This window comes from Athene noctua, chromosome 3 (genome assembly GCF_965140245.1).
Source record: "Athene noctua chromosome 3, bAthNoc1.hap1.1, whole genome shotgun sequence".
Taxonomy (NCBI): Eukaryota; Metazoa; Chordata; class Aves; order Strigiformes; family Strigidae; genus Athene; species Athene noctua.
In genome coordinates, this window is record NC_134039.1 from 80,077,003 (window position 1) to 80,103,631 (window position 26,629).

Consider the following 26,629-nt stretch of genomic DNA (forward strand, 5'->3'; position numbering starts at 1 on the left):
ACTGGTAGGTTTTATTATTTCTTCAGGGAAAGCCACCAGGAGACAGACTGGCACTTTCTGTCACCAAACTCTTTTTCACTATGCTGCTTGACAAACTGAGTCTGTTATATTGCCACCCTGTATCCCTGGATCTCTTTAGACATTCCTTATTTCCAGGTTTCTGCTTTCTCCTGAACATGTCTTTTAGATTATTTTTACTACAGATATTTGAATTCACTGGAAATAATTTTTCCTGGTTAATATAATCCTCCCTTCTCTAAGAAGTCATCAGAAAGTCATATTTTATTAGTAGTAGGTATTAGCTAGTGTGCAGGAGCTGAGTCATTTGGGAGAGCGTTCTCACTTGCAGTTACATGGTAGAGCACTCCAGCATGTGTTGACATTTCCATATCCCCCATTTAAACTCAAAATATAGAGTATTCTTCTAGTCTCCAGACCAACCTCAGAACTAAGCATGTATCTGCAGGACGCTGATGGATCAGGGGCTAGGATCTGTATACTCTCTTACCACTTGCATTCCCTCGTACGTCTTGTATCAGCTCCTTTATAGGAAAGATGGAGCTTTTAAAATTAAAATTCTCAAATATGCATGTGGACAAAAAGCTGTCTAAATGTCCAGGAACAGTCTTTGAAAGGGGTGTAAGAAAGAATTGGATTTCCATTGCAAATTTGGCCAACATTGGCTCAGTCTCCTTCTGAGTAAAGCAATGCAATTCTGCTGTTAAGACACATCCAGTCAACTCACTGCATATGGCCAACACTTTCTCTTGCATAGAAACAAGGGAGAGCTTCATGTTGTTTTCCTTTGTGTACATCTAAAATCCTAAATAAAAAATAAAGCAAACACTGAGGATATAAAAACTATTTATTGGATGCTCTGTCACTAAGTTATACATTTAGCAATCAAATATCTCCATGCCATGAATTACTCCTTTTTCCTCAGTATTTCCTGTACCTACCAGTTTAGTACCACCTACACAGTTTCTGAGGGTAGTTGAAAGTTGCCCTTATCAGAGGAAATGTCAAATAGAAGTGCTTTTTCTGTGAACTAGTTACCCTGCTATGAATCTCTGTCTGGACATGTCATTGCTTTGTTTATAGCTCCTCATCCACTTATCAATCTATGAGATACGATTCAAAGCACAGGCTGAATTTATTTTCTCAGAAGGTTTCAATGCAATACAATAGCAAGTGCTTTATCACAGGACAAACATAAATAACATAAGGTGTAGTCACCTTCATCTACTGATTTGTCTCTATCAGAAAAAAACAATGAAATTTGTCTAACATCATTTGTTCCAGTGAAAACCATGATTTTGCTATTTGCTACGTAATGATTTTCTCTCCTCCATTATTTGTTACACTGTTTTAGTCAGGTTTATGAGCCAGTGATAGCCAAGATTGCCTTTTTTTTGAAAAACAGTACAGCATTATTTTTTTCTATTTCTCAGAATTTTCTATTACTCATTATCGTACCAAACTCTTTATATACATTAACTGAGTATTTGTTTTCTAGATTAAAATCATCCTTCCAAATGCTGTACAAGCTCTTCACCACTTTCTAATTATTTTTCATAAAAGTATCTCACAGATGAGTATCTGTTCATCATAAAATACTTAAGACATTATCAGTAATAGAGTTAGTGTAAAGTAAACATTATTCTCTCTTCTCTAGGAGTCTAAAAGCTTTCTCCATTTCCTTGATATATTTGCCCAACATCACCAGCCAACGTCACCTATTTTATATAATACATATAATTCCTCATTTTTGTTTGGTATTTTTCCCATATTAGTCAGAGATGCCTCTTTATATCTTCATCTGGTTGTTTACCTCTCTCAGTGCAGATATTTTTATCCTCACTGTTTTGATAATACCACCACTTTTATTTCTTTCTCTGAAGAGCTCAGGTTAATTGGTCCATAATATGTTAAGAAAAACCTGTCGTCCTTTACGACCACTGTATTTTTTCAGCTTCTCCCCAGTAATCTCAGTCCCCATAAGAGCACAGGCATGCTGTAGAGAAATCCCTGATGCTCTACCTCTGGGCACTGTTACCAGCCCTGCAAAGGACTCTGGCTTTGCTCAGGTACCACCAAATCATGGCCAGGATCATCAGTGGATCTGGTTCTGCAGTCCAGTTTTGCTCTGGTCAATCTTTTTCTATTTTTGTTTTAAGAAGAATTTCCAAGTCTTGCTGCATACAGAGCTTGTATGAAAGCATCCTTTTGGTGCTAACAACTGCATGTCACAACACTCCATATCAAAAAGTCCATTGAATTAGATCACCAGAGGAAAAAAATGCTAAATGATAAAAGCAGCACAAGTTGGGCTGCAGGCTGTTTTCCAGCCATTCCCACCCTATACCTCACCATGGAAAATGCATTTCAAGTCTGGGAAAATTTGAAAACATTAATATTACTTGAACTGGGTGGCTTTCTTAGCCCTGATTTTCTTTTTAGACACCTCTAGGTAAGAGTTTCACTGTATCCCAGCCTGTCTGCATTATTTTAACCTGCTGAAGAGATTATGACTACTGAAATCAGTGGAATTAGGCTATCAAATCTATTAAAGACCTGGTTACTGGCTTACAAACGAAAATGGCAGAGATGATTATTTATGGTAAGAATAAACATACCTTCTGGGCTAATGGAGACTCTCTTCCCACCAACCCAATAGCATTTAAGCTAATCCAAACAAAAATATAATGGGAATTTTTGACAGAAACAATTTCTTGAGTCATGTTTCCAAAAATGATGAAACTACTCAGCAGCAATGATTGCTCACAAAACCATGTACTCAGTAAGTCTGAATCTGTGCCTTCCTCTTAGAAGCAGCAACCTTCCCTTAGTGACACACGCTTCATTAAGGATGTACAGAGCCAGGCACAATGACTAATGGCCTCTGCTCAAGCAAGTCATCCCACTGACTTCAGAGAAATTACCCATGTGAGCCAGAGTTGCCAAAAAACACCATTTCTCATCAACTGATGCTTTCAAACATATTAATCTTACTACAGCTGCTCCTTTTTAAAAATTGTTAAGAGATTTACTGCTGGTGAAACTGGATTACCTAGCAAAGATTGACAACCTAAAGGCTGTGGACCCCCACTTTGGCCACGTAAAAGAATGGGAAGCCACATAGTAAGGTCTGTCTATAACACAGGTGGGTCTGAGCATCCCCAAGTTAATATGAATGGGCAGATCCTTACTTAAGGGATATGGTCCCCAGATGACATTTAACGCTAAAAATACCATCCTTTTTGTTAGTGCCTTACTCCAGTACTTCTGTCATGGAACTAAAGATTTGGCATCCGCAGCAACCACTCTCCCAGAGCCACGCTGTGTGGAGAAAGGGAATGGAGACCATATCCCCAAAAAGACAGATGTCTTCCATTCATTCAGGAGTGTTTTTCTTAAGGTCTATAGGACTGGCATGACTAATCCTTACCCACTCCATGCTTCCCTCCTCGACTCCTCCTAACCTACTAAAGACACTTGACATTTTTTGCATGCTGCCTTGCTTTTCTCTGGAATACCATCCAAGAAGACGCAGGAGGAACATGTTCAACCCCACACCCATTCAGAAATTGAATTTGCTGCTGAAAATTTAATTATGGATAGCAATCAGCGCATCAAACTAAGAAGTGACCAAATGTGAAACAGGGGTAAGTGCAAAGCATAGGCATGATATAGCAGTGCATCTCTTCCTACGTGTTACACTTTATGTGCATCCACAATCAAAGAGCTTTCTAACATACAGGGAGGATATTAGACAACACAAAAAGAATGAGTTTTAATTACCAAGAAATGATCGCTTAAGAAGTTGACCAAAAATAACAGGGTTTTTTATCAAATTCTATCATCTCCTCCAAAACATTAATTCTACAGTGTGGTGCAGTACAGTACAGTTTTGACATGATCTTCACTAATTAAAATGTATTAATGTTTTCCAAGCACACGTTACCCTTTACGTACAAAAGCCATTTCTATTCCCAGAAAAGATCATTTTACCTTGACATTTCTAATTAAATGAAAATGTTGCTCATAGATAAATAATAAATGAGAGTGCAGATGCTCTTTTCCGCATGGCAGAAGGGAATAGGGAATTACTCATGAGTATGTATCCAAACAAAAATACTAGACCTGTTCACAACATGCACATCTGGGTGCTGTAACAACTAGAGAGACAATGACTCATTTTCCACCCATTTTTCTCCAGTACTCCGTCTAATAAATTGTAGTTTTCTTTTTCTTCCTGATGAGTCCTGTGATGAGTAAGTATGATGAAAATGTACATCTAAAAATGAATGCTGTTGCTCTTTGGGCTGTAGGTAGTTTTGGTAGTCACCTTAAGTTGTGCATTAGTTGAATGTTTTTCCCTGAACACAAGAAAGTGCTATAAGTAATCAGAGATAGTTCCATCATTTCATAACAGTATAGAAGAGTGAGTCAGGACTGTGTCTCTGTATTAAATGTCTGGAAGGGTTGAAGATAACTGGCTTATCCGGAGTTTTACTCTCTTGGATATTTCACAACACAGACTTTAGACTTTGGCTTTGCATTAGGAAAAGGCATGTTCATTAGACTTTAGAGCAAGCACTGGGAATAGGGCTTACAGCTCCTGATCCTTCTTCTGCCACCAGCTTGAGCTACTGTGTGGCTTTGAGAGAACCACTGGGCCTCCCACTTAAATCTCTGCATCCCTAATACCTTAAAAGCACACTCTTTAAAGCCCTTTTTCACAGGACACAGGTAGTACAAGAATATGTGCACAAATAGGTTTGTTAATGTCCTAATATGCCAATGGTTAAGGGCTGCAGCATATTGTGTTATGCCTCACTGTTGGAAACGAGGAAAACTCAGAAGCAAGGCACAATTATTTATAGGCTGCTTAACTTCTAGACAGATGGGTTTCATCCCCATCCATATAGTCAGAGAAGACAAATAGCTGCAAAACCTAAACCATGCACCTATAATCAGAAAATTCAGATGCAGAGCCCAATTCTCCCGACAGCGTTGGGAACGTGGGTTCCCCTGGACATCCGATGGTCCGCATCAACCCTGCTACTCTTGAAATCACGACAGCAGCTCATGTGCCCACCACGGCTGCAGCCACCTGCCCACGGCAGATTCAGCTCCTGATCCAGTGGGCGAGCACCTTCACGACAGCATCAGAGGGGGCAGGCACAAAGCAGAAAACCACACATTGTGCTTCTCATGGAAAATTAACAGAGTAGCCTTGCTCCTGAGAAATGTTAGTGATAAAACGCTAACAATATTTAACATCATTTCATCTAGCCTTACTGATTGGAAAGATGTTAAGGCAGCAATTTAGGCTTAGTCACAAAAGGGCATAAATAAAATTTCACTATGGATTCACCTATGTATCCAAAGCACTTATTTGAATGTTCATTCTTCTTCAGATTATGAAGCCCAACACTCCCATCAGCAATTCCAGCTCCTTCTTAACTTACTCAGAGAGGGTCAGCATTTATGTTGGACGTTGTGTAAGTCCTTTCCCTCCTCATAGGCCATGCCAGCATGGGAGAAGGGAGGGAACACTTATGCACCATCATATCTCCTCAAAATAATAAGCTCAAAGACCTAGAGATTGTTTCAAAAGGCAACATCCAATAACAGAAAGAGAATGAGCCATTGTTAAGTCTCCAGCTTCAGTAGCACATCATTTAATCCTAAAGGCAAAATAACAACAAACGAGGAAACAATTTCCTCTATCATTTTATTTTTATTATTTCTCCAGTAACAGAGAACAGGACCAGATTTTACCACTGCTAACTAACTCTGCTACTCTGGGAATAAAAGGCAAATACTGTGTTACCCTGCGTAGGAGGCTGATAAATTGAGATGTCAGTTTTCCTCTTTTGTAGAATTAGAGCAAGAAATTATATCAGGCCATTACATTGAGTCAAAATAACAGCTTTGACACTGAAATTGCCCAAAGGCAGGAAAATGCTGTCCAATTCTAAAGGTGAAACAATTGAGATAAAACAGTGAGGTCATCATAGTTTGAGACAAAGACCTCAAGACTGTCAACAAATCTTTAAAAGCACAGCTAATCAATCCCCTAATGAGGAGGTGCGAAGTACAAAGTTACTACCCATCCCCTTAGCTGGAGGGCTCAGGGAACACTAGGATTATTTTATGGTAGATTTTCCAAACATCTTTCCACCCAAGCAAGGTATCTCGGTAGCCCCGAAGCACACAAACCCTCACGTGCTTTGCTTAACCACCCCCATGCGGTGATGGGGTTGCCTAAACCTCGGGGACCAAGCAGGACCGGCTCAAAACTGCTCCTCCACAGCTCAGAGGTGACAAGGGTACCTGGGGCACAACACAACTCTGAACAGGCAAAAAACATGGCACAGCACCCAGGGTGGTGGTGGGAGCAGTGAGGAGATGCCATCCACCAGGGCCCAGAGTGCGCCTTTCCCCTTTCATCTCCCCAGGACTCAAGACATCATTTTTTTCCATCATTAAGAAATCTACCAGAATCAAGCCAAATAAAAGGTTCTGAGGAAACTCTGAACCTTGTTCTGACAATGTGCTGAGAAGATGTAGCTTTGCAGGCTGGAGCAGGAGAGGGGCCCCGGCTGGTATCACTCCCCGCTGCACGGGCAGGGATCCCAGCTGCAAGCAGGAACCCTGTACTAACACTTACCACCAGCTTGGCCCAGCAGCATGGCGGCATTATGCAGAGGGATCAACTGGCCATTTTTCAGAACCAAATGGGAACAATCCTCTCTGAACTACAGCTGGATACACATAAACCAGTCATATCTGCCATTAATTTTCATCTGTGAAATAAGGCTAGAAGATAGCAGCTCTGCTATAGAGCCACTGCAAGAGAGTATCTATAGCTTACTGTGAGGTATTACAGGATGGGGTACCGGTGTATATACCACAGACAGTCAAGAACTGTAGACATAGTCTACAATAATTTTGGGTTTTTCTCTGGTAGCATCAAAATTCATTGATTATTTTATTTAATTTTGATTGCAACTCAATGAATATTGGTCAGCAGCAATAATATGGACCCTCTTTTTTGCAGAAATGACAGAGACTTTCTGCTCCTAAACACAGTGCAATCACACACTGTTTTGGATGTTACTGTGGTAAATGTACAGGGTTAGACTCTCCACACCTACTACTCACACCAGCTCCCTCCGCTTCCTCCCCTCTCCCACCCACAGGATGACCAGCTCATGTAATCCGTCCTTCACCTGCATCACTGAAAGTGAGCCAACACAGTTTTCATACATTTTTAAACTCAGCCTGTAGAGGGGTTGGCAGAGATGGAGATGCCCCTTCCAGCCAGTACAGCTGCAGCTAGCAAGCCTCAAGCTTGTCACAACCCTTTCTACAATAAATAACTAGTGCCTTGAAATCCAGCAACATGCATTTGATTAATACAGAGAAACTTTACGAGCAGGAAAACATAATGCACTGCCTAATTAGGAGAACATATTATATAATATAATAAATTTAGATTATAATATAATCTTGTATAATTTTGGCACAAAGACTAGCCCAGCCAACCTCCAGCCAGGCAGCCTGCAGGACCAGGGCAGTTCAAATGCTGCGAGGGTCTGCGTTACCCATCCCCACCTCCTCCTTCTCTACAGCCCCTGCTCCTGCCAGGACATGATGCACCCAGTTCTCAACTGTCAGTGTTTCACCACATCATTTACTTATTGTTCTTTCCAGTCCCTGGAATACATCTAATATTTTTCTAACCTTTGCTAACCTGAGATGTGTCAATTTGCCTTCCAGGATTCCCAGCACCAACCCTATGTATTTCTGATACACATTCACCCAAGTATAATGCTTAAACCACTTGGGGTCTTGTTCTTCCTGATCCAGAGGACCTTTCTCAGAGGGTTTTGTAGTCTAAATACCACACTGGATTTGATTGTAAGGTCAGATTTTACCATTTCTGGCCTTAAACAACAACTGCTTTGGAGGCGGTCAGCTACTTTGACACTAGCATTGTCTTTGGTGTGGAGCAAAGAAATCAGTGCGATCATTTTTTCACAGCTCTCCCAGAAAACTCTTTAAAACACTTTACCCTTTGTAAGAAGATGCTGAATGCAATAAGCTACAGTCAGACCTTACTTGTAATAGACTTGTCAGTGGCACATTGGCTTACTGCAGGGTAACGGCATGTCATCCGCTGTCTCTCTGAACTGTTACACTGAGCACTTACACAGCCTTTCATCCTCATAAAGCTCTACAAATATTAAGAGAGCCCAAAGGAGAGTTCAGAGCCTTCCCTCTTGAAAATTACCCTCTGTGAAAATGAATTCACTGTGACTAAGTTCCTCTCACTTCTCCACTATCTTCCCAGGAGTGTGTCAGTGAAAGCCCCTGCCACCAGGGCTCTTGGAAAGCAAATATTAAACCCTTCAACATGGGATGGCAACTCGGTGCACCACCCAGTGAGAGGACAGAGCCAGAGCGCAAGCTTCATCTTCATTCACACCGCACCAAGTTTCAGTTTCAGCGTTCCAGGAGTCAAAGCATGCTCTTGAATGCATTCACACAGTGCCTGCACATCACACCCCTTAGACACCGCCAAGACACAACCTTCCCAGCTCTCTAACTCTGCTGCTGTCCACCCTCATTGCTGGAAGAATGCTGGCAGAAGAGGGGTGGATCCATCTCATCCACTTCAGCCATCTACATGGTGGGACTTCTTGTGTGGTCATCAAGGGTAGAGTTAGTACGGGATAGGGTGAGACGCAGGTTGGAGATGTGGCACTGTTGCCCACTGGAGACACACTGCTCAGAGAGATGAATCCCACTCCATTTCACACAGGGAAAGAAGCTCAACACTCATATTCTAAACAAACATGCTGTTTGCACAGGTTAATTCAGACTGGGGTTTTCTTTAACAGAAAACCTGATTGTCAGATTCTGAACAGGCAGAAGTGGCTGACCCTTTCAAATGCTGCTTTGAAAGCTTGCTTCACACCTTAATTACCCCATAACATTGTGGTTTCACCTCGACTGACCAGTCTTTCCTCTCAGGGAGTTCTTCAGTGTCATTTACACAGGCTGAAGTTAACTCCACAACCAAAGCAAAAATCCGAATGACTCCTGTTATCACATCACTCCCCTTTCCTCACCCCAGCCATCACGTCCCTTTCTCACAAGAGCAGGAGAAATGTGAGACTGCTGAACGAGGTAATGAAACATAAGACCGTCCTGAAGAACCGCGCTGTATAAAGCTTCAGAGTTCCCACTAGCAAGTTACAACAGAGCCCAGAAAGAGGGCAAGTGTGAACATGGCATCACATCCATGTTCACACCCGGGTCCAGCCTACATAAGAAAGTGCTGTGGTGAGACGCATCCACACAGACGGGCTTCACGGCTTGGATGGAGGACACAAGACTTCCCTGCTCCTCAGTGTTTCTCTCCTATGACACTCAGGTTTTCTATGCAGCCTGTAACAGAGACTTAAAGGTCTGATACAGAAATTAAGATTTAAATCAAGGCAATTGTCAGCAGAAAGGTGCAGAATTCCCTGCTTCGACCCAGATGACCCTCCAGACTGTCAGGCTCTCCCGGAAAACAGGAGGACATTTCTGATGAACCAACCCAGAAATTCAGGGTTTGGGTTGTGGGGTTTTTAACCCTTCAGTCTCAAAACCTAACAAAATCACTTGTAAATCTCTACTGTTTCTCAAAAATATTTTAGACAAGGGTGATCAGGAAATCTTCTTTTTTTTCAGTGATCTCCTACATTTTCTGACAAAAACAGTCAAAGAGAAAATTGAAGTGAAGAACATAGTGGTAAAGGATGTTTATAAATCTATTTATCTTCGTTGTCCTAATACTGTAGAGTTATCCAGTCTTTTAGTCACCCAGCAGTAATCTTTGGACAGGTTTAATCCAGTTCCATAAAGTGAATATTTTTTCCACTAACTGCAGTGATCTTTCTATGAGTTTTTATAATTTTCCTCTTATATTTACAGCCAAATAAATATAGTTTGTCAAACTGAGAATTACTTTTATTACTACAAATCTATACATGACAACTGTTCTTTATTATTCATGACAAAATCTTAAAATTTAAGGGTTATCCGTGAAGGGTTGTTTTTTTGTGGGTTTTTTTTATTTTATTTTTCTAAGAGTCTCACTTGCTACAAGCATTTAAATGTACATGTAACAATATTTTAAGTTTAATAAAAACACACACAACTTGCTACATGGCTAAACTTCTTCAGTGATACTTCCATTATCTGTGGCAGCATATTTGTGACTATTTTACACTAACCTACAAATACTCACCCCACTGCCTCATATCACCTTGCTTCCACACAGCAAGAAATCAGCTTTTCCAGGAGTTATGGGATCCCACTATTTTCAGCCTTTTCAACGATAATGCCTTTTCCTGATTTTATCTCTTCCAAAGCAGGAAGCCCTATTTCAATACTCAATAAAAGTATTTAAAAATAACTTTTATTTTTCACTTGTTCTAGTTTTCGACAAGAGGTTTTCAGGTCACTGCATGTGCAAGTTTGTGGTGGAGAACATGGTCACAGTGGTACTGGGCACAGCTTTACCTCAACCCAAAAAGACGAATCCCTTAAACACCTTGCTGAAGTAGGCTCTCAGGGCTTAAACCTGCAATACTGAAGTCAATTAGCTTGAAAGATCAAACATTAACAGAGATGTTAGGATTAAGGAAAAAATGTCAGGTTTAATGCCAATATTCACGATCCCATGCAGACCCATCAAAAGTAGAATTAACGTGCTACAGCTTTTTAACTATAAATATTTAAGCATCCTATCCATAGCTTAAGTACTTGCTTTGTTAACTACCGGGAATCTATCCCTCATCCAGTCTTTTATATCAGTAAAAAAAGGTAAAGAGAGGTGTAGTGACTCGAGCTTTTGATCTGATAGTATTTTCCCTCCTCCACTGTCACAAATTTCTACCTACAAAACTATAAAGAAGAAAACTCACTAAATCACCATGTTTTGTTGTTTGGTGTTCAACAGTCAGAGCACAAAGCAAATAAGCAGCTTTGCAGAGCGAACAATGACACATTGACTCCACTTGCCACATTTGCGGGGAGTTTCCACATCCCACTTTATCCAAGAGCTGCAGGTGGTGTCCATGCTGACTACTGAAGGGCCTTCCAATACCACCAACATGATGACACTCATTCGTCTTCCCTACGGCAAGGAAAGCTTAGGTAATGGTGAAAGACATTCCCCAAAGTGCTCCTAGACGCCAGGTGCTCAGGCACAGCCCCTGTGCCATGGTGCCATCAGGATGGACGGTCCCCAGCTGGCCAGGTGCCCCTTGCCTACTCTCTACCACACTAACAGAGCAGCATCCAGAGACATCAGCAAAGAACAGTTAGTACAAGGTCACTCCCATACAGACAAACCAACTTTTGTTCTTAGGAAAGTAAATTTTAGTGCTTATTATTCACAAACATCAACTATACACTACGTCTTAAGCAAACATTGTGTGCATATGGACACTAGATAAACCCACCCACAGGATCTCAGTACAGCACACGCTAATTCATGCACACTGCCACTGTGTAATAAGCCAAAACGTTCTCGAAGAACAAGATTCATGTTTCACTGCAAATATGGTTAGGCTTTTTATTCAGAGCTACACAGTTATTACAGTTGAGAAGGCCTGACAGTATCAAAGTTGATCACAGTTCTAATTATAACTTTTAATATGTTGGATTTTATTCATTCCTCCTCCTTTTCAACCTTGATGTTTTATTCCCAGCTATTCAAGGCTTAAGACTCGTAAATGAAAAGAGAAGCTTCTATTTTTTTTTGAGTATAGATGTTGCTGACTGTTGCCTATTCAGAAGGCAATCTGCACAGAGGAGTTCAGGGTATAACTGTTTAATAGCGTAGAAAAAAATACCAAGAAGACAATTACCTAAGGTACCTTCAGCATCCCAACAGATGTATTAAAGCCACAGGGAAAATTTCTAAGCTTTTGTTTGTGAAGGAGTCAAGGTCATCAGGAGGTTCCAGACCTGAGATGGACAGCAACCAGATGAGTCAACTGCTTTAAGGCAAGTGAGCAGATTTTGGACACAGGCAGCCTCTGCTCAACAGATGTACAAGCTTTCCCCAGGCTTCTCTTGGACACTCAGCTCTTCATCCCCCAAGACATTTTTTTTTCCTTTTTATCTCTGCCCCTTGACCTCTTTCTGAACCCCTACACCAATGCTGTGTCCAATTTCAGCAGTTCCTTAAGCACCAGCCAAGTGCGCTTCAAGGATTCAGTTCACAAACTACCACCAAACCGCCCGTCTCATCCTCACAGGGCTTCCAGCAGGTTCATGTGGAGGAGTATAAAGGTAATACAATTTTACAAGTTGTCCACTTTAATCCAGTGAGGAGCTGAACTATGGCCAGATTTAACCATCTGAGGAATCAATGTGGCCCATTTCATTGCATTTCCTCTCCAGTAGCAGAGTCCCACAGCAGCATCTTGTCCTATCTGCTATATCTATTACATTTTTAAAAGCATATAAAAGGACATCATAAGTTAGTCTTTAAAAGTCCACTGAATGTATATGGAATAAAAGAAGTATTTTTATGAAAACCCACAAAAGACAGCATGAAATGGGCACCAAACTGATTTAACATGTAAGTACTTTTAAAGTACACCAGTCAATGCATTTTTTTCAAAACTGCACCTAAAAGAAAATCTTCGGTTTACTGGAAGTAAAAGGTTTAAATTCAATAATGTATCTCAGTTATATCAGAGTATCGACTGTCTGTAATTCACAGAATTCCCTGACCTTAATCCAGCACATTATTTAAGTATGAACTTCATCTTAAATAAGGCATTAGTTTTCGAACTTCAGTGGAATTATTCATGTGCTTAAAATCAGTCACATGCACAAGCATTTTGCAAAGCTTCCGCTCCTGCCCCTCTGCTGTCGGTTATCAGTTTCCATTAGGTGTGTGAGTTTTTCATGCGGCGCTAGGCAGCAGAAAAATATTGGAAAAAGAACAATGCTGTTATTAGAGGGAAGTGTGGGTGATGCTCGTTCATCTGATCTTGTATCATTTTTCTGCCCTGTCACCTGCTCTACAATTTCCTACCAAATGTATTTGCTCCACATTTCCTTTTCTCTCTTGAGAGATGTTACTATATGAAAAAATATCCGCTAGCTATTTGGCTTGCACAGGGTAGGAGCAAGGTACAGCTGTGAAAAGCCCATCCCTCATTTTCTCACCACTATTGACCCAGGTCTGTGTCCTCAAGCCATGACAATGCATGAGTCTGGCTCATTTCAGAGCTCAGCTTTTCCTTTTCAGATTTTGACTTCCTCCGAGGCTGAATTTTAGGTACAGCTGGGGACAGATATAGTGAAATAAACCTTCAGTGTGGAAGGGATTACCCTAATATCACACCCATACAAAGTCTCCTCTATCAGTATATATAGTCCCCAAAATAAGAGGGATAAGAGCTACAGGTCACTTCTGTGTTAATATAAGTGATTTGCACTAGAATCTGAGCTCACATAACTTCATCGAGACAGGATTTTTACCAAAGTGGTCGCATTGACAGAAAACAGTTATAGCCAGGACTTGTTACATACAGTATTACAAAGAAAGGATTCTGATAATGAAGAAAAGGTGTGCTTCTTTCAGTGAGCCTAATTAATCCTTGGGGAGAAGTGAAAACAGAAATATTTTTATTGACTTCAGGCTTTGCCAAAGCTGCATTTACTTATGTGAAACTCATGACCAGATTCTGCTTTTTATGAAACCAAATTTAACTCAAGAGCCTTCTGTCTGGGGAAAAAATTTGTAATACCAAAACCCACCAGACTACAGAAAGACTGTGAAGTGTTTCCTTCTCTCATTAGTTGTTTTTCAGTGTATGCTTTGCTGCCAATATCATGCAGCATTTTATTTGTTTGCTGACCAGATGGCTGAATATTTTCAAACAGGAAAAAAAAAGCAACCCATAGCAAATAAGACGTTTTAAAAAAATTTTAGCTGAATCTTCATTGATACTCAGCTTTGGGAATGCTACATGTTTTTATGTATATTCCATTTCTGGAAGAAAAAAAAAAAAAGACAAAAAGAAACTGATGACACCTGTGACATCAGTGAGAGTCATGTTTAGGAGGTTTAGATCAGGAACTTCTGCCTGACTTGCAACCACTTGTCTCAGGATAGGACCATGCCCTTTGTGACTGCTTAACTGTATTATGTGTCTGAAATAATCCTGTTCATTGAACGAAGCAAGATATTAAACCACAGCCTGACAAGAAAAATATGTAACCGTATATTCTTGTGAGGAAGCCTCACCCAATATTGCCCTCTTGGGTTGCCTCCAAGCCCACAGAGTCCATTTTCACTGCAAGAATAACTAATAAATAAAACCAAGGGCAAGCTAGCAGCACAAGACAGCCTGAGCTAAGCAAATGATGGAGAAAACACATCTTAGATCTAACTTAGCCACCAGCAGCATTCAGGTCCTAGATCCCTGCCTGTATTCATGCTGCTAACCCCAGTCCAGATGATGTCCAGTAGCAGGGTCTATCCAGGCCCTGTTCAGTACACGCTTCTTCTGAAGACCAGATTTACCCATAGGGCTAAGGCAGCTTTTTAGGCAGCTACAAATCCAAATTTGTAAGCATTTCTAGGAGCCAGGTAGTGCCTGGAGCCACAAGTTTCCCTCTCACATAGAACCAAGACTGGGTTGAGGTATGAGCTGGATGGTGACAGCAGTAGGCAGAGCTTTGACTGCAGCACCATTAAACCCTCTTCAGGGGGCAGGGGTTATCAAAACGGCTGTATCAGTAATCAATTAGCAGTGACCCATCAGTCCAAAGACAGGACAAGGAAGAGATCAGAGTTTTGCTCAGACACAGTCCCTGAGTTGTCCCTCGCTATTGATGCACTCACGAGACATGATCCATCTACAACATGGAGAAGGAAATGCATTCATAGCTGGTTTGCCCACCCAGGTAATATAGTCAGCCTGTAATCATGCACATTGCAGGCAATCTTAAATTGAACACCTGCCTTTTTGCACTGGGAATTAAATCCAAATACAAGGTCTAGCCCATCTGACAAACAGTTGCAATAAATTACAAACTGATCATTACATGCAAGCTTACATGTTAGGTTTAATCCTGTATGTATCTTAGACAAAAATTTACACTGACATGAGCTTGGTGTTACTTATTCCTTGGATAGGAGGGGACTCTGCTGTGTGATAACACCCTTCAGTAGGATGCTGCTACAAGGCAAAACAATAAAACTCTTTATTCACAAATAGCTCTCGAGAACTAAGGACCAAGGCTGTGCTCCTACTGCATTTCCATTTTAATTCAGCAGTTCAGAGACAAAGATTTAGGTCCCTTCTCCAGTGTAATTAGGTCACTGCAAAGACCTAGCTCCACCACTGCCATGTCCTAGCCTTATCAACATATCTTCACCCCTGCAGCTTATGGAGCACTGCAGAGCAACCTCATAGCTTGTGTAACAGCTAATGTAATACAGTTACAGTGGAGATTACACTGATGTGTAATTAGTACAGGTTCCGCTGATGGGTCCAGATTCATTTTATTTAACTTTAGATAACTGAAAGTTGAACATCTACCTGACAGAAGCCAGAGTCCCTCCACAGTCAGCAGAAAAAGATGAGCACATTCAGCAGAAAAATCACTGCCATTTCAGGATGGGAAAAATTAGTTTCATAGGGTGACGGTCTCTGTCTTGACAACTAGACATTCAGGTCTGACTAGATGCCTAATTTATATAGCTAACAGTGAGATAAAAGTCCTTTTCATGGTATGAAATGCTGGCTCTGCCCAGCACTCAGCTCAACACCAGGATCTCATGCTTGGACTACGTGTGAATCACTGGAGCAAGTTTTCTGCTCACGCTGATTTTCTGCTGTCCTGAAGAACTACAAGGGTGCTATGTGCCCTCCTAACATGGTGGGTATTTAAGTAACTGTACCCAGTTATAGCCATCCCATGACAAAACTGCCTCCACTCATGTTTATTGTCTAACTGGAGGACTCCTGTGGAAGTTCATCCACAGCTTCCCATTCTGGTTTTCATGGGCAATTCCATGTCAGGGAGCACACTAAAAAACCTTGGGGTGATCTGGACAGTTTAAGGACCAGAGCTCTTTGGATCTGTCATGTTTAGCTGGCTAGAGACTGCCTGCAAAAGCAGGATATTGCCCCAGTAATTTATTTCCAGCATGTGCGGTGCCCAGTGACACGCCACTGGGTCTCCCCATCTACAGTGTAAGTGCTAAAGCTGAATAAGAATAATGGCAAACTTTGTTAATCAAATTGTACTTTCAGTAACAGTCACATAAAGCCTCCTAAAACCTCGAGTCAGGCATCATTGCTTCCACCCCATCAAGTTCATGCAACTTATTTACGTGCCACAGGACCTTAAAACACAGCACAACTTAGCTCCAGCTCACTTAACTTTCCAGATTTTTGCTTTTCAAGGTTAACATTTTCCAACTCTTCGCTGCAATACTGAGGAGCTGACTTACCTTTTCTTTTCCCCTATTTTTCAATGAAAGCTGCAATTCCTGCATAACCACATGATAAGGCTTTAAGGGGATCTTTTAATTTGTTGAGCAAAGCAGTTCAACAGATTAGCATGTCGGTATCGCAATGGGCAATGCTGCAAATCAGCTTTTTATTTTTTTTAACTTAAAAGCTGGAACTAAAAATGAATGACTCTTCAGAGAAGCCAGGAAACATTTAAGTAGGGCTGACTTTAAGTGCCATTAAAAATACTACAAAATAAAAAGATACAGGAATTGATTCTTTTTTACATTATGGCTTCTCTTAGCTAGGGTGAATGGGAATCTGATCATCGATCACAGCTATTTCAGTAGGAGTGAAGGGCTCAGTGCTGAACTGTTTGTGATACCTGGCCTGTGTAACCCTGAAAGGATGCCTTGACACTCACAGGACATGTTGTTTTGGTGCAGGACTCAGCAATGCCTCTGGATCCCCTGCCTCTCACCATGCAGAGAGGCTAACACAGAGCACAGTGGGCTTCCAGACAAAAAAAAAAAAAAAGGAGAAATCAGAGTCCTGGTGAATCCTATATTCAGCATCAAAACCAGGCATTAATAGACAAAGTCAGCCTGTCTGGTCTTCTGGAAGAGGAGAGAGTTGGCCTGGGTTCAGCTGTGAGTTGAGCAGCTCTAGGAGACACAGCCATTACCTTACTAACCAGGGCGCCTGACATTGATCATAAGGCAAGACAAACTGCTCATCGAGGGGTCTGCAGGGCAGGTGCTTGCCAAGAAAGGTGCAGCGTGAAGAGCTGAATCGTTCGTCCACTCCAGTTCTACTGAGCAGCCTCCCCCCAGCATCACTGAGATGCACATCAGCTCATATTCCCTCCATGCAAGCATAAATCCTGCTGTAAAGGAGTCTGGTTAGAGCCCCTGCTTCTTTCCTTTCAAAAGGAGTCTTATTTTTTAAAAAAATTGGATGAAATAAGACCAAACAAAAGAGAGAAGAAAAAACTGTCTTGAAATCTTTCTTTTTCTTCATTTCCTTTAAGGAACCACGGAGCTGGAGATAAAAAGCAGCTAACCAGAAACACGCAGCATTTGATCAGCACTGTTGACCTGCCAGCAGGAGGGAGCCATGGATATAAAAGCCTGGGAAAAATCAGAAGTCATCCATTTCTGACGTATGTCTCTCAAACGACATGGCACCACCCCTACGTGTGCATAAAACGTGGCCAGCCTGTGTGAAGATCCCCCTTTGAGAGACTTCAGAGAGTAATTACAAAACCAGACGGATTTCACACACCGCAAGAAACGCTATGGGAAATTAACACTTTAGGAGTCAGCAGCTGAGGTCTAAATCACCTTTGCCTTTCAGTGTGCTGCTAAAAGTCACCACCTCAGTGCATTTTAGTTTTATGGACAGTATGATCAATTTAGGCATGTATTTCTCTACTATTATATGTATACTATACTTTATCAAGCCAGCAGCAATTATGTTAATGGCATCTTCTGGTCTTGTACTCCCCATCGCTTCTTCCTCTAGATTGGTTATCTGATGCATTTCAATTTTCTGACCATATCCATTACATCAAAAATACTTCTAAGCATGCTCAGGTCAGTTCCAACCTCAGAGGGAAAGTTCATCCTTTCCCCAAAGCAGGGGTTTTTCATCAAATTGGATTATAAGATCAGCATTAGCAACCCACACTGGTAATTATTATATAGAAAATAGCTCTTCTGGCTGTGTCTACCCTGATCACTAGAAGGGGGTCACGAATCTGTCCAGTGTCATGGACCGGCTCACCTTGTTTATGTGCATCTCTTCCACTGATGCTCCTGCACTTGGCAGGGTGGTCATATCCTTTTAACCAACCCCAAGCACCCTGAGCCATTTTCCTGTGGATTATCTCTGGAAAATATTTTCACCCCTAAGGTGGAACAAAATCTAAACAAAAGAAAATTGAGCTTCCCGGCATTTTCACCACCAAGTAACATAGTTCCTATCATTTTTTTATAGGTGCTTTCCAAAAAGCTTCAAGTAGCACCATAAACCATCTCTGTTATGTGTTGTATTTCTTGGCCATAAAACACTACCAGATAAGAGAGGTTAATGCCATATCAGCAAAGAAAAATGAGATGAGTGATTTGCCCTCTCTTTGTAGCAGTAAAAATTCTCTGTCAAAGAAATTTTCTAGTTGGAAATAGCCTGTCATCTGAGTCGTTTTTTTTCTTATTGAAAACTTATCTTACAGCCAGCAAATACCTGTCCTTGCAGAGATGGCACTTGCATCTCTGAAGCCAGAGCACAGACCTCCACAACGGAGAGAAACAATCCAGTTCTTTCACACTTTTAACTCACACATCTCTTATTTTACTCTTCCTACATCAGGAAATACAATCCCCTTGCCATTATCTCAGTGTAAATCCAGGTTAGCTCTATCTGACCAAAATTTTATGTTCTAGAAATAAAATAATAATGGACCAGCCTTGTGCCTGGTGGGTCCCAAAGCCTACTTCTAGCCTCCCAGAGACTAAACACCAAGTCATCTTTGCCACTCACCCAGCTAAACACCCTCCCTTTCCTTTTTTCTTTTTTTTTTTTTTTTTTTGTCAGGTTACTTTTCAGCCAAATGAGTGTTTACTCTGACTCAGCACACAGTGACAGGATCGCCAGCACCAACATAGGGGAGCCAGCAGCTCGGCTGCACATCCCAGATCATCTTAAACCAGCTGTGAGCCCTTGTCCCAAGCATACAGCGATTACTGTCTGGCATTATTTATAAAAGTGAGCACCACAATGCTTGTGAAACAAGTCATTATTAGATTTGACTAATGTTTTGCAGTTGAAAGTTGTTGCTTTTTTTATTAAAAAAAAAAAAAAAAAAAAAGGAGGTTGTCAGAAAAACGGGTTTTAATTATTCCTCTTCTTGAAAACCAGAGGTTTTCTCTTTCAAAAGATTGAAAAACATAACATTTCCACTACCATCAACCAAACCTAAACAGATTTTCAGGTCAGGCACAATAGCTAAAATATTGCCAAGGCGAAGTGGAGGGGACACTCTTTTCCAAGTAGATGTAAGATTAGGAAAGACACAGCCATGCTGGATACCAGCACGGGACCTTTGCCACAGCAGCACCTAGAAGGACCTTGGCAATGCCGGGAGACACGAGGGACCTGTCTCCTGACCTGTTCCCAAACACTGCGGCTTTCCTATCTCAAGCATGAGGGGTTCAAGGCTGCCTTTCTTGTTACCAGACCTTATCTGTTCTCCACTCTTTTTAAAATTTTTTTCTACTTAATTGGTGCTTACCACTTCCTTCAGCAGGCGTCAGTAGCAACTTACACATATGATGTGGGGGAAGTCTGCTTCTGACGGCATCTCCCCCATGCCCACAGAGTGAGCTCTGCAAGTCCCGATAACCCCTGGCTCTGACCCGCGATCATCGCAGTCAGTGGGAGCCCTGCCAACATATTTGCTGAGCACAGGGTCAGACTTTCAGGCAAGGGTTTCCCTTCAAGCAATTCCAGCTTTTCTGACCCAGGTCATCAACCAGCATAAAATAATGTACAGTACTGCTAAAGCTTTCCCAGCCAAACGCGGCCTGGAGGAGGCAGCTGACAACCCAAATCACTGCATACACCCATCCCAGCACCTGGCTCGCTGGTGGTCCCCCACTGATACCATGCATGGATGCGGCAGGAATCCCAGCACAGCTTCTGTCCTCACTCGCCCTCTCTAAATCTACACAAGCTATGAGGAACAAAGCGGAGGAGAAAGAAGAAAATAAAATCGTGGGCTTTTTTATAGATGATAAATATCCTGAATGATCAAGTGGTGTTTGATGGTGGAAGAAATGTAATCTTGTGTTGGCTTATTGTCTACATGTCTTTTGAATTTATGGTCTGTTATAGCAGTTTCTACCTAATTTTCTTATTCTTGCATCATTACAACTATGTCTCACTTTCCATTTTTTACACCAGTATCTGTCCTCCTTCTCGGGTTTCAAATTCTGACACCACACTGGTTTCTCCTGTGCTTCCCCCCACCCCTCGCCTTGATCTGTCTACGTGCTGCGGTGGCGATGCTTTCTGCTGCAGTACCTGTGTCTCAGCATCTGTCTTCTCACCTTTTGTGCACCAGTTTCCACTCCATTGACTTTATTGTCAGCAATTTTATAGCATGGCTTTTTTCCTCTTTTTTCTTCATCTTTAAGACCGTCCATCACAGTGGCAAATGGAAGCTGTACATTTCTCTTTTCACCTCAAAGACACAAGTCTGCATAGCAAGAGGTGATAAAAATAATATGATCTAGGGTCTAGGAATCTTTCCACAGCCTCTTCTGCTGAGTATGAACTGTTCATAAATTAAGAGTTTAAGATCTTTCAGGGCATTTAGAAATCAGGGAATAGAACAATGGATCACCCCAGCAGCCAATACAGGTAGATCCTGTTTTGTAATAGCTGGTGAAGATGCTTCAGAGAAAGGGACAAGGGTACCAATAAAGCACAGCGAGGGAACCGACTTAGAAGGAGAATTCCTTCCTAAATGTTTAGCAATGAGCTAATCCCTTCAGAGGTTTTAAGGCCAACAGAGTCTAAATGAATCCCAGAGATCAAAAAGTCCCAGAGGTTGTTTACAGTTACAAGAAAATAAAAAAGTATTACCTTTTAAGAGTAGTAACATTTAGCCTTTCAAGTGCACAGAAAGCCTTTTTCTTTCTACCTTGTCCTAAAGATTTGCATCTCATTAATTTTCTCTACCCCGTGCATTAATGCATGTTCTTCTTTCTCTTTCTCCCTCAAGTTATTCCGTCCTTAGACAGCATCTGCCTCTGCTGTGATCACTGTATCCTTATTAACAAGTTAAAGAACAAACACAACATTCACAGTTCCTGAGCACTAATGATAAGGCACAAAAACATTCTTACGTGTTTTATACAGCTTTTTTATCGTCTGTCCAACTTACTTCACCATGAGCACATGGGCTGTCCCTACAGAGCCATCCACAATGACCCCAGCCCTTTTCCCAAGCAGGTACAGTTCACTTACAACATAAGAGCGTATAAGATACTGAGATTCATTTTGGCAGACATCTCTGCTATTCCTGCCATGTATATTTGGTGACAAGCACAGTGACTTTTATCTAGATTTGTTACGTAACATCCTTCCAAGACTGACACGTATCTCCTCTCCATCCTTTATATGGGAAGACAGAACTTCACCTTGCTTCCCAGGCTGCTTAGCTCAGTACTTAGTATCTTGATTTAATATAATAATATACTTAAAATACTTCACACTTAACTTAGACACACCCCATTTTTGTAACCTTTTCTCATCATGAAAATCGACATTATTTCAACACACTTAATCCACTGTACTTGACCCAGTTTCAAATTCACATTTCTCCTCCCTCTAAGACTTCCTTGGCTTTGTCTTGCAAGTGATTTTATAAAAGATTTTTTCATCATCCAAATAAATTACTTCTATCATTTTTATCTTCTCCAGAAGTATTCCAGCAGACTAGTATCAAAACACTTTCCCTTATTGAAGACATTTAGCATTATCCTTTCATTCACTTAGTCACTTCATAATTTTATATTTGGTTTACCTGCCTACTGAAACAGCAGGTAAACCATCCAGTGTAGCAGAATCACATTTATTATCTGTATCAAAAACATGTGCTTGCTCTCAATCTGCATAGTAACTGAGAGTTCAACAGGGCAGATGAAATAAAACATTTTTGCCAGCAGGATACTCTGTATCTCTCTTTGCAAACAATCTGGCTGAATGGGATGTAAGAAAAGAGTTACTCCATTATTTCTTGTTACGGTGGCAAAAACAACATAGAGAAAGAATAATGAAATGAAGAAAAGATGCGTTTAGGCTGATATCAGTTAAAAAGTCCTAAAAGCAAAATCTGTTCAGATTTGGGCAAATCTCTAAGGGGAAGCTGAAGAAGACTCATCCACTTGTAAAGTCTACAAAAAGCACCAATCACTGGAAAACAAGATGTAGTGAAGATGCTTTCTGCAGTGGCAGCGGGCTAGACACAAATATGTCATCATTTTCATCATAATAGCTCAATGTGCATTTAATAACAGTGATAAACACGGGTGTCAACTCCACTCGAAGTCATATGCAGCACATGAAACATTTGCATTAGTATCCCGCTCATCGTTGGCTTAGGCAGAAAGAGTTCACCGAGCAGTTACTCTTCTACCACTGTCCTAATACAAGTTACCAAGTGGCCAGCAGCCCAGGATACAGCAGTGGGCCTCCCCTCTCCCCAGCTTCGGCACCTCAGAGGTACCCCAGCCACCCGAGCCGAGCTTGCCTCCACCTCTTGGAGGTGCACCTACCTCACCTTCAGACTAGTTGTTGGCATTGGAGAGCTCAGGGAAAGCTCGTGAGGTGAATGGGCAGCACAGCACAGACTGAACGCTGTTATACAGCTCATGGCTGTATCGATTTATTCCAAAAACTCATGGGAACATTCATTCAAGCTGTTTGTATGTTTGGTTTGCAGCACAAACACACCTTTCCTAAATCCAGTGTGCTGAACTATTACAGTCCCCGATGAAAGAAGCCAATGACAAAAAGGTTTTTGGAAAGTGACATTGCTATACATTATTATTTTTACTATCTATGTAATCAGAGCACCACTGAGCCTCAGGCACAGCCAGAGATCCCACTGCTCCAAATGCTGTACCAGCACAGGAATCTCACAAACTGGCAGATAGCCGTATTTCTCATAACAGTGAGGAAACAGAAAAACTGCTGTCAAGGAAGGGGGAGGGAGCTAAATGCAGCTAAAGAAAAGATCCCCTATAGATTTAAAATGAACTGTCTGCCAGTGCATTAACCCTTGTCCTTCTCAAACCTTTTGGTTATAAAACAATAAGACCCTTACCAAGTCTTTAAAGGACTGCAATACCCTCTAACAGGCTGTGCTTTCTCATTGTGCGACTTCATCCCTGTCTGAGCCTGCCCAAACCAGTCAATCAAACAGGAGCTGCTGTGATTTTAATGGCAATACACCCAGACCACTTGAATTAAGTTGAATTAGGGAAAATGGCAAAGTTCTGAGACCAACACATAACAGCCAGGTATTAGCCATGTTTTATATAACTATTAAATTTTGTTCTTCCCTTTTGTAAATCAGCTGATCTGATACACTGCTTTGCAAGCATTTTTTTTTTTTTCTGTTCTCCATCCAGACATGTTTGTAATTATATTCCTCAGGACATACGGTTGCATGGCTGCACACACACACCAGCACAAGTGACATACAGCTTTTCAACCATGTACGTGAGGGATGTCTGTGTCTCAAAGAGGATTCAAGTGAAACTAAAGCAAAACAGCAGTCCAACCTTCTGAAAAGAAAGCAAAATCATTCAGGTAGAGATCCAAAATGACCCAGAAGTGGGACTCGGGAGAGAATTTGCACACCTAAAGCCTGATGTGTAATGTTCAAAATACCAGCTCTACACCTCTGGTACCTCTGCCGAGATTCAGCTGCCAACTTTAACCATCTGCAGATATTCGTTTTTTGAAGTAAAGACTTTCGGATGAGATCAGCTCTAGAAGGGCCTGTTTCCCTTCGCTAGCTGACAAGGGAGATAGGTAATTCAAAGCAGGTGGCTACATAAATCCCCCTCGCTGAGAATGATCAACATGCCCAAAACAGTCATTGATTTGGGTATCCCACATGTCCCCTTGCTGAAAGATTTCCCATGCTAGACTAGCACTGAGCTCTCCCACTGAGGCTCTGATACTCGGAAGGCAAAAAGTAGATTCAATAACCAAAGAGGGAATATTCCCCGGGTCAGCAGTGGCCTTTTTCACTGCAGGGTGAAGACACGGGTTTCTGCACCCCCAGCTGAGGAGGCCCCACGCTGCAACAGCCCCCAAGGATGGATGAGGACCCTTCACTAGCCGAGTCCTCTGACCTGGCTGCAGTCACCCACCCCCAATCCAGTCCGAGGCTATACAAAGTATTTCTTGTTAAAGAGTGCAATTGCAGTAGGAGAGGTGAGGAAGCTTCGTCCCCGGAGCATCCTCAGAGGGGTGCGAGAAAGGGACTGACCACTGCACACTCACAGGTTTGTGCTTGCTAGAGCAGAGCCCTAGCCACCGTGACCTGTTTAGGAAGGTGGTATCCAGCCCCCTCACCCCTACACCTAGATTTAAAACACAGGAAAGACCCACTTGCTCTTTAAAAGTAGCAGAGAGGATCTCCCTGCATGCAGGAGTGAGGATGGGAGCCCTGGAGCAGAGGCTCAGCCTCGGTCCCCTCCATCGGGGCTCCTTCTGGGCCACCCAGGGCCGGGCAGCCCTGTCCGGCAGCCTCAGGTCCCGCATCCCGCGCAGCCCTGCACAGTGGTCCCTGCTCCGAAGACACCGAGTCCCTCCCGTTTCGGGTTTTATAGTAGGAGAGAGGCAGAAAGTTTCTCTTCCCATGTCACACGCTCGGCTCAGCCTAGGACACCCCGGGCTGACACGGGGGGGTCGGGACAGCTCCACCACCCCATCTCCTTTCTCTCCTGCTTTTGCACGGATTTAACAGTCTTTAGAAGAGCGGCGGGGCCAGCCGAGTCCCTCTCGTTCGGAGGGGGGGGCTCTGCTATTTCCACCCACCGGAGGGAGCCGCAACAACCGGGGGAGTGGGGGGGAGGGGGGCTTCGCGACCGACGGCTAAAGGGGCCGCTCCACGCGTGATACGGGGGGGCTCGGCCGCCCCGCAGAGCCCCAGCACCACCGAGGCGGAGGGACCTTCTCCGTGGGTCCGACCCCTCCATCGTCCCACGGACAGCCCTGGGGGAGCAGCAAGAACCAGCAACACCCCCCCTGCCGGGGTACCACCCTCCCCCCGAGCCAGTTCATCCCCCCTCCCCCTATGGATGGGGAAAACCCCAGAGGAGAAGGAGGAGGAAAAATCTCACCTCTTCGCAGGGCGGCAGCTGCAGGGCGGCCGCCTGCCAGCCCAGCAGCCAGCAGCACACCCAGGCGCTGCCCGGGTACCCCCGCTCCGCTCCGGCCCGCCGCATCTTCATCCTCCTCCTCCTCCTCCCCCGCCGCGGAGCGCCCGCGCACCCCTTCCCCGCGCCGCTCCCGGGGCCGGGGGGGGATCACCGCCCCCTGCTCCTGCCGGACACCTCCCTGCCCCGGCCGCGGCCGGCGGGTCGGGCTGGCCCTGGCCCCGGCCCTGCGCCCCGCCTGCCGCCGGGCATAACCCCGCGGCTGGCACGGAGGCAGCGGCCCCGCCGGCCGCCCGCTCCCGGCAGCCGGCTCCGCCACAGCCGGGAGGAGGGGCTGGGAGGGGGAGGAGGCAGGCAGCAGGCAGGAGGCAGGAGGCAGCAGGCAGGAGGCAGGCAGCGCAGGCAGCGCAGGCAGCGCAGGCAGCGCAGGCAGCGCAGGCAGCGCAGGCAGCGCAGGCAGCGCAGGCGCACGCTGCCGAGGCTCGTCCAGCCCCGGCGTGGCAAGCGGGAGCGCGGCGGCATCCTCCCGGTTGCATCTCCCCAGCCCCAAAGGCTCTGGGGGTAAGAGCGGCACCAGGGGGGGTGAAACCCAGCCGGCCCTGCTGGGGGGAGCACGACAGCACCCCCCGGTTGGACACACACACACACACACACACACACACACGGCCCCAAAAGGCTCTGGGATGGGAGCGGTGAAATCGCCCTGGCCCGCAGCCCCCGTCACCCCGGCTTGGCTGCTGGCACGGACCGTCCTTGTGCAGGGCAGTGCCAAGCGGTGCGGGGGGGCTGCACCCCTCTCCCTGCTCCGCCCGCCCTACGGATGGCCCTGTCCCCCCTTAGGGTGGGATCCCCCCGGCTGGGACGTGCGGGCCACCGCTCGCCTCCTCCGTGGGGTGGGAGAGCAGGTTCTTCGTGGCCTGACCCAAATTATCATACCCCGGAATGATGCAGACTTCTCCCTCAGTGGTTGCCTTTCAGTGCGGATTTTGACTCCCCTTCCCCAGCAATGCCCAGCTACTCGTTCCTAGGGAAGCGGTTTACTTCCTCAGGCACTGCCGGTCCTCTGCCTCCCCGGCATCCCTGCCAAGCCTGCTCACTTTCCTGCTCCCTCCT

At 43.6% G+C, this 26,629-nt stretch overlaps 1 protein-coding gene across 1 annotated transcript in view; it reads right to left on the reverse strand.

The window, feature by feature from the left end:
- The window catches only part of ELAPOR2 (endosome-lysosome associated apoptosis and autophagy regulator family member 2), a 102,893-nt gene extending 77,028 nt beyond the window's left edge, over window positions 1-25,865 (reverse strand). Inside the window, exon 1 of the mRNA XM_074903442.1 lies at window positions 25,481-25,865. Coding sequence (XP_074759543.1) covers window positions 25,481-25,591 — 111 coding nt within the window. The 5' untranslated portion in view covers window positions 25,592-25,865. The remainder of the gene's footprint in view (window positions 1-25,480) is intronic.
- Window positions 25,866-26,629: the final 764 nt, after the last annotated feature.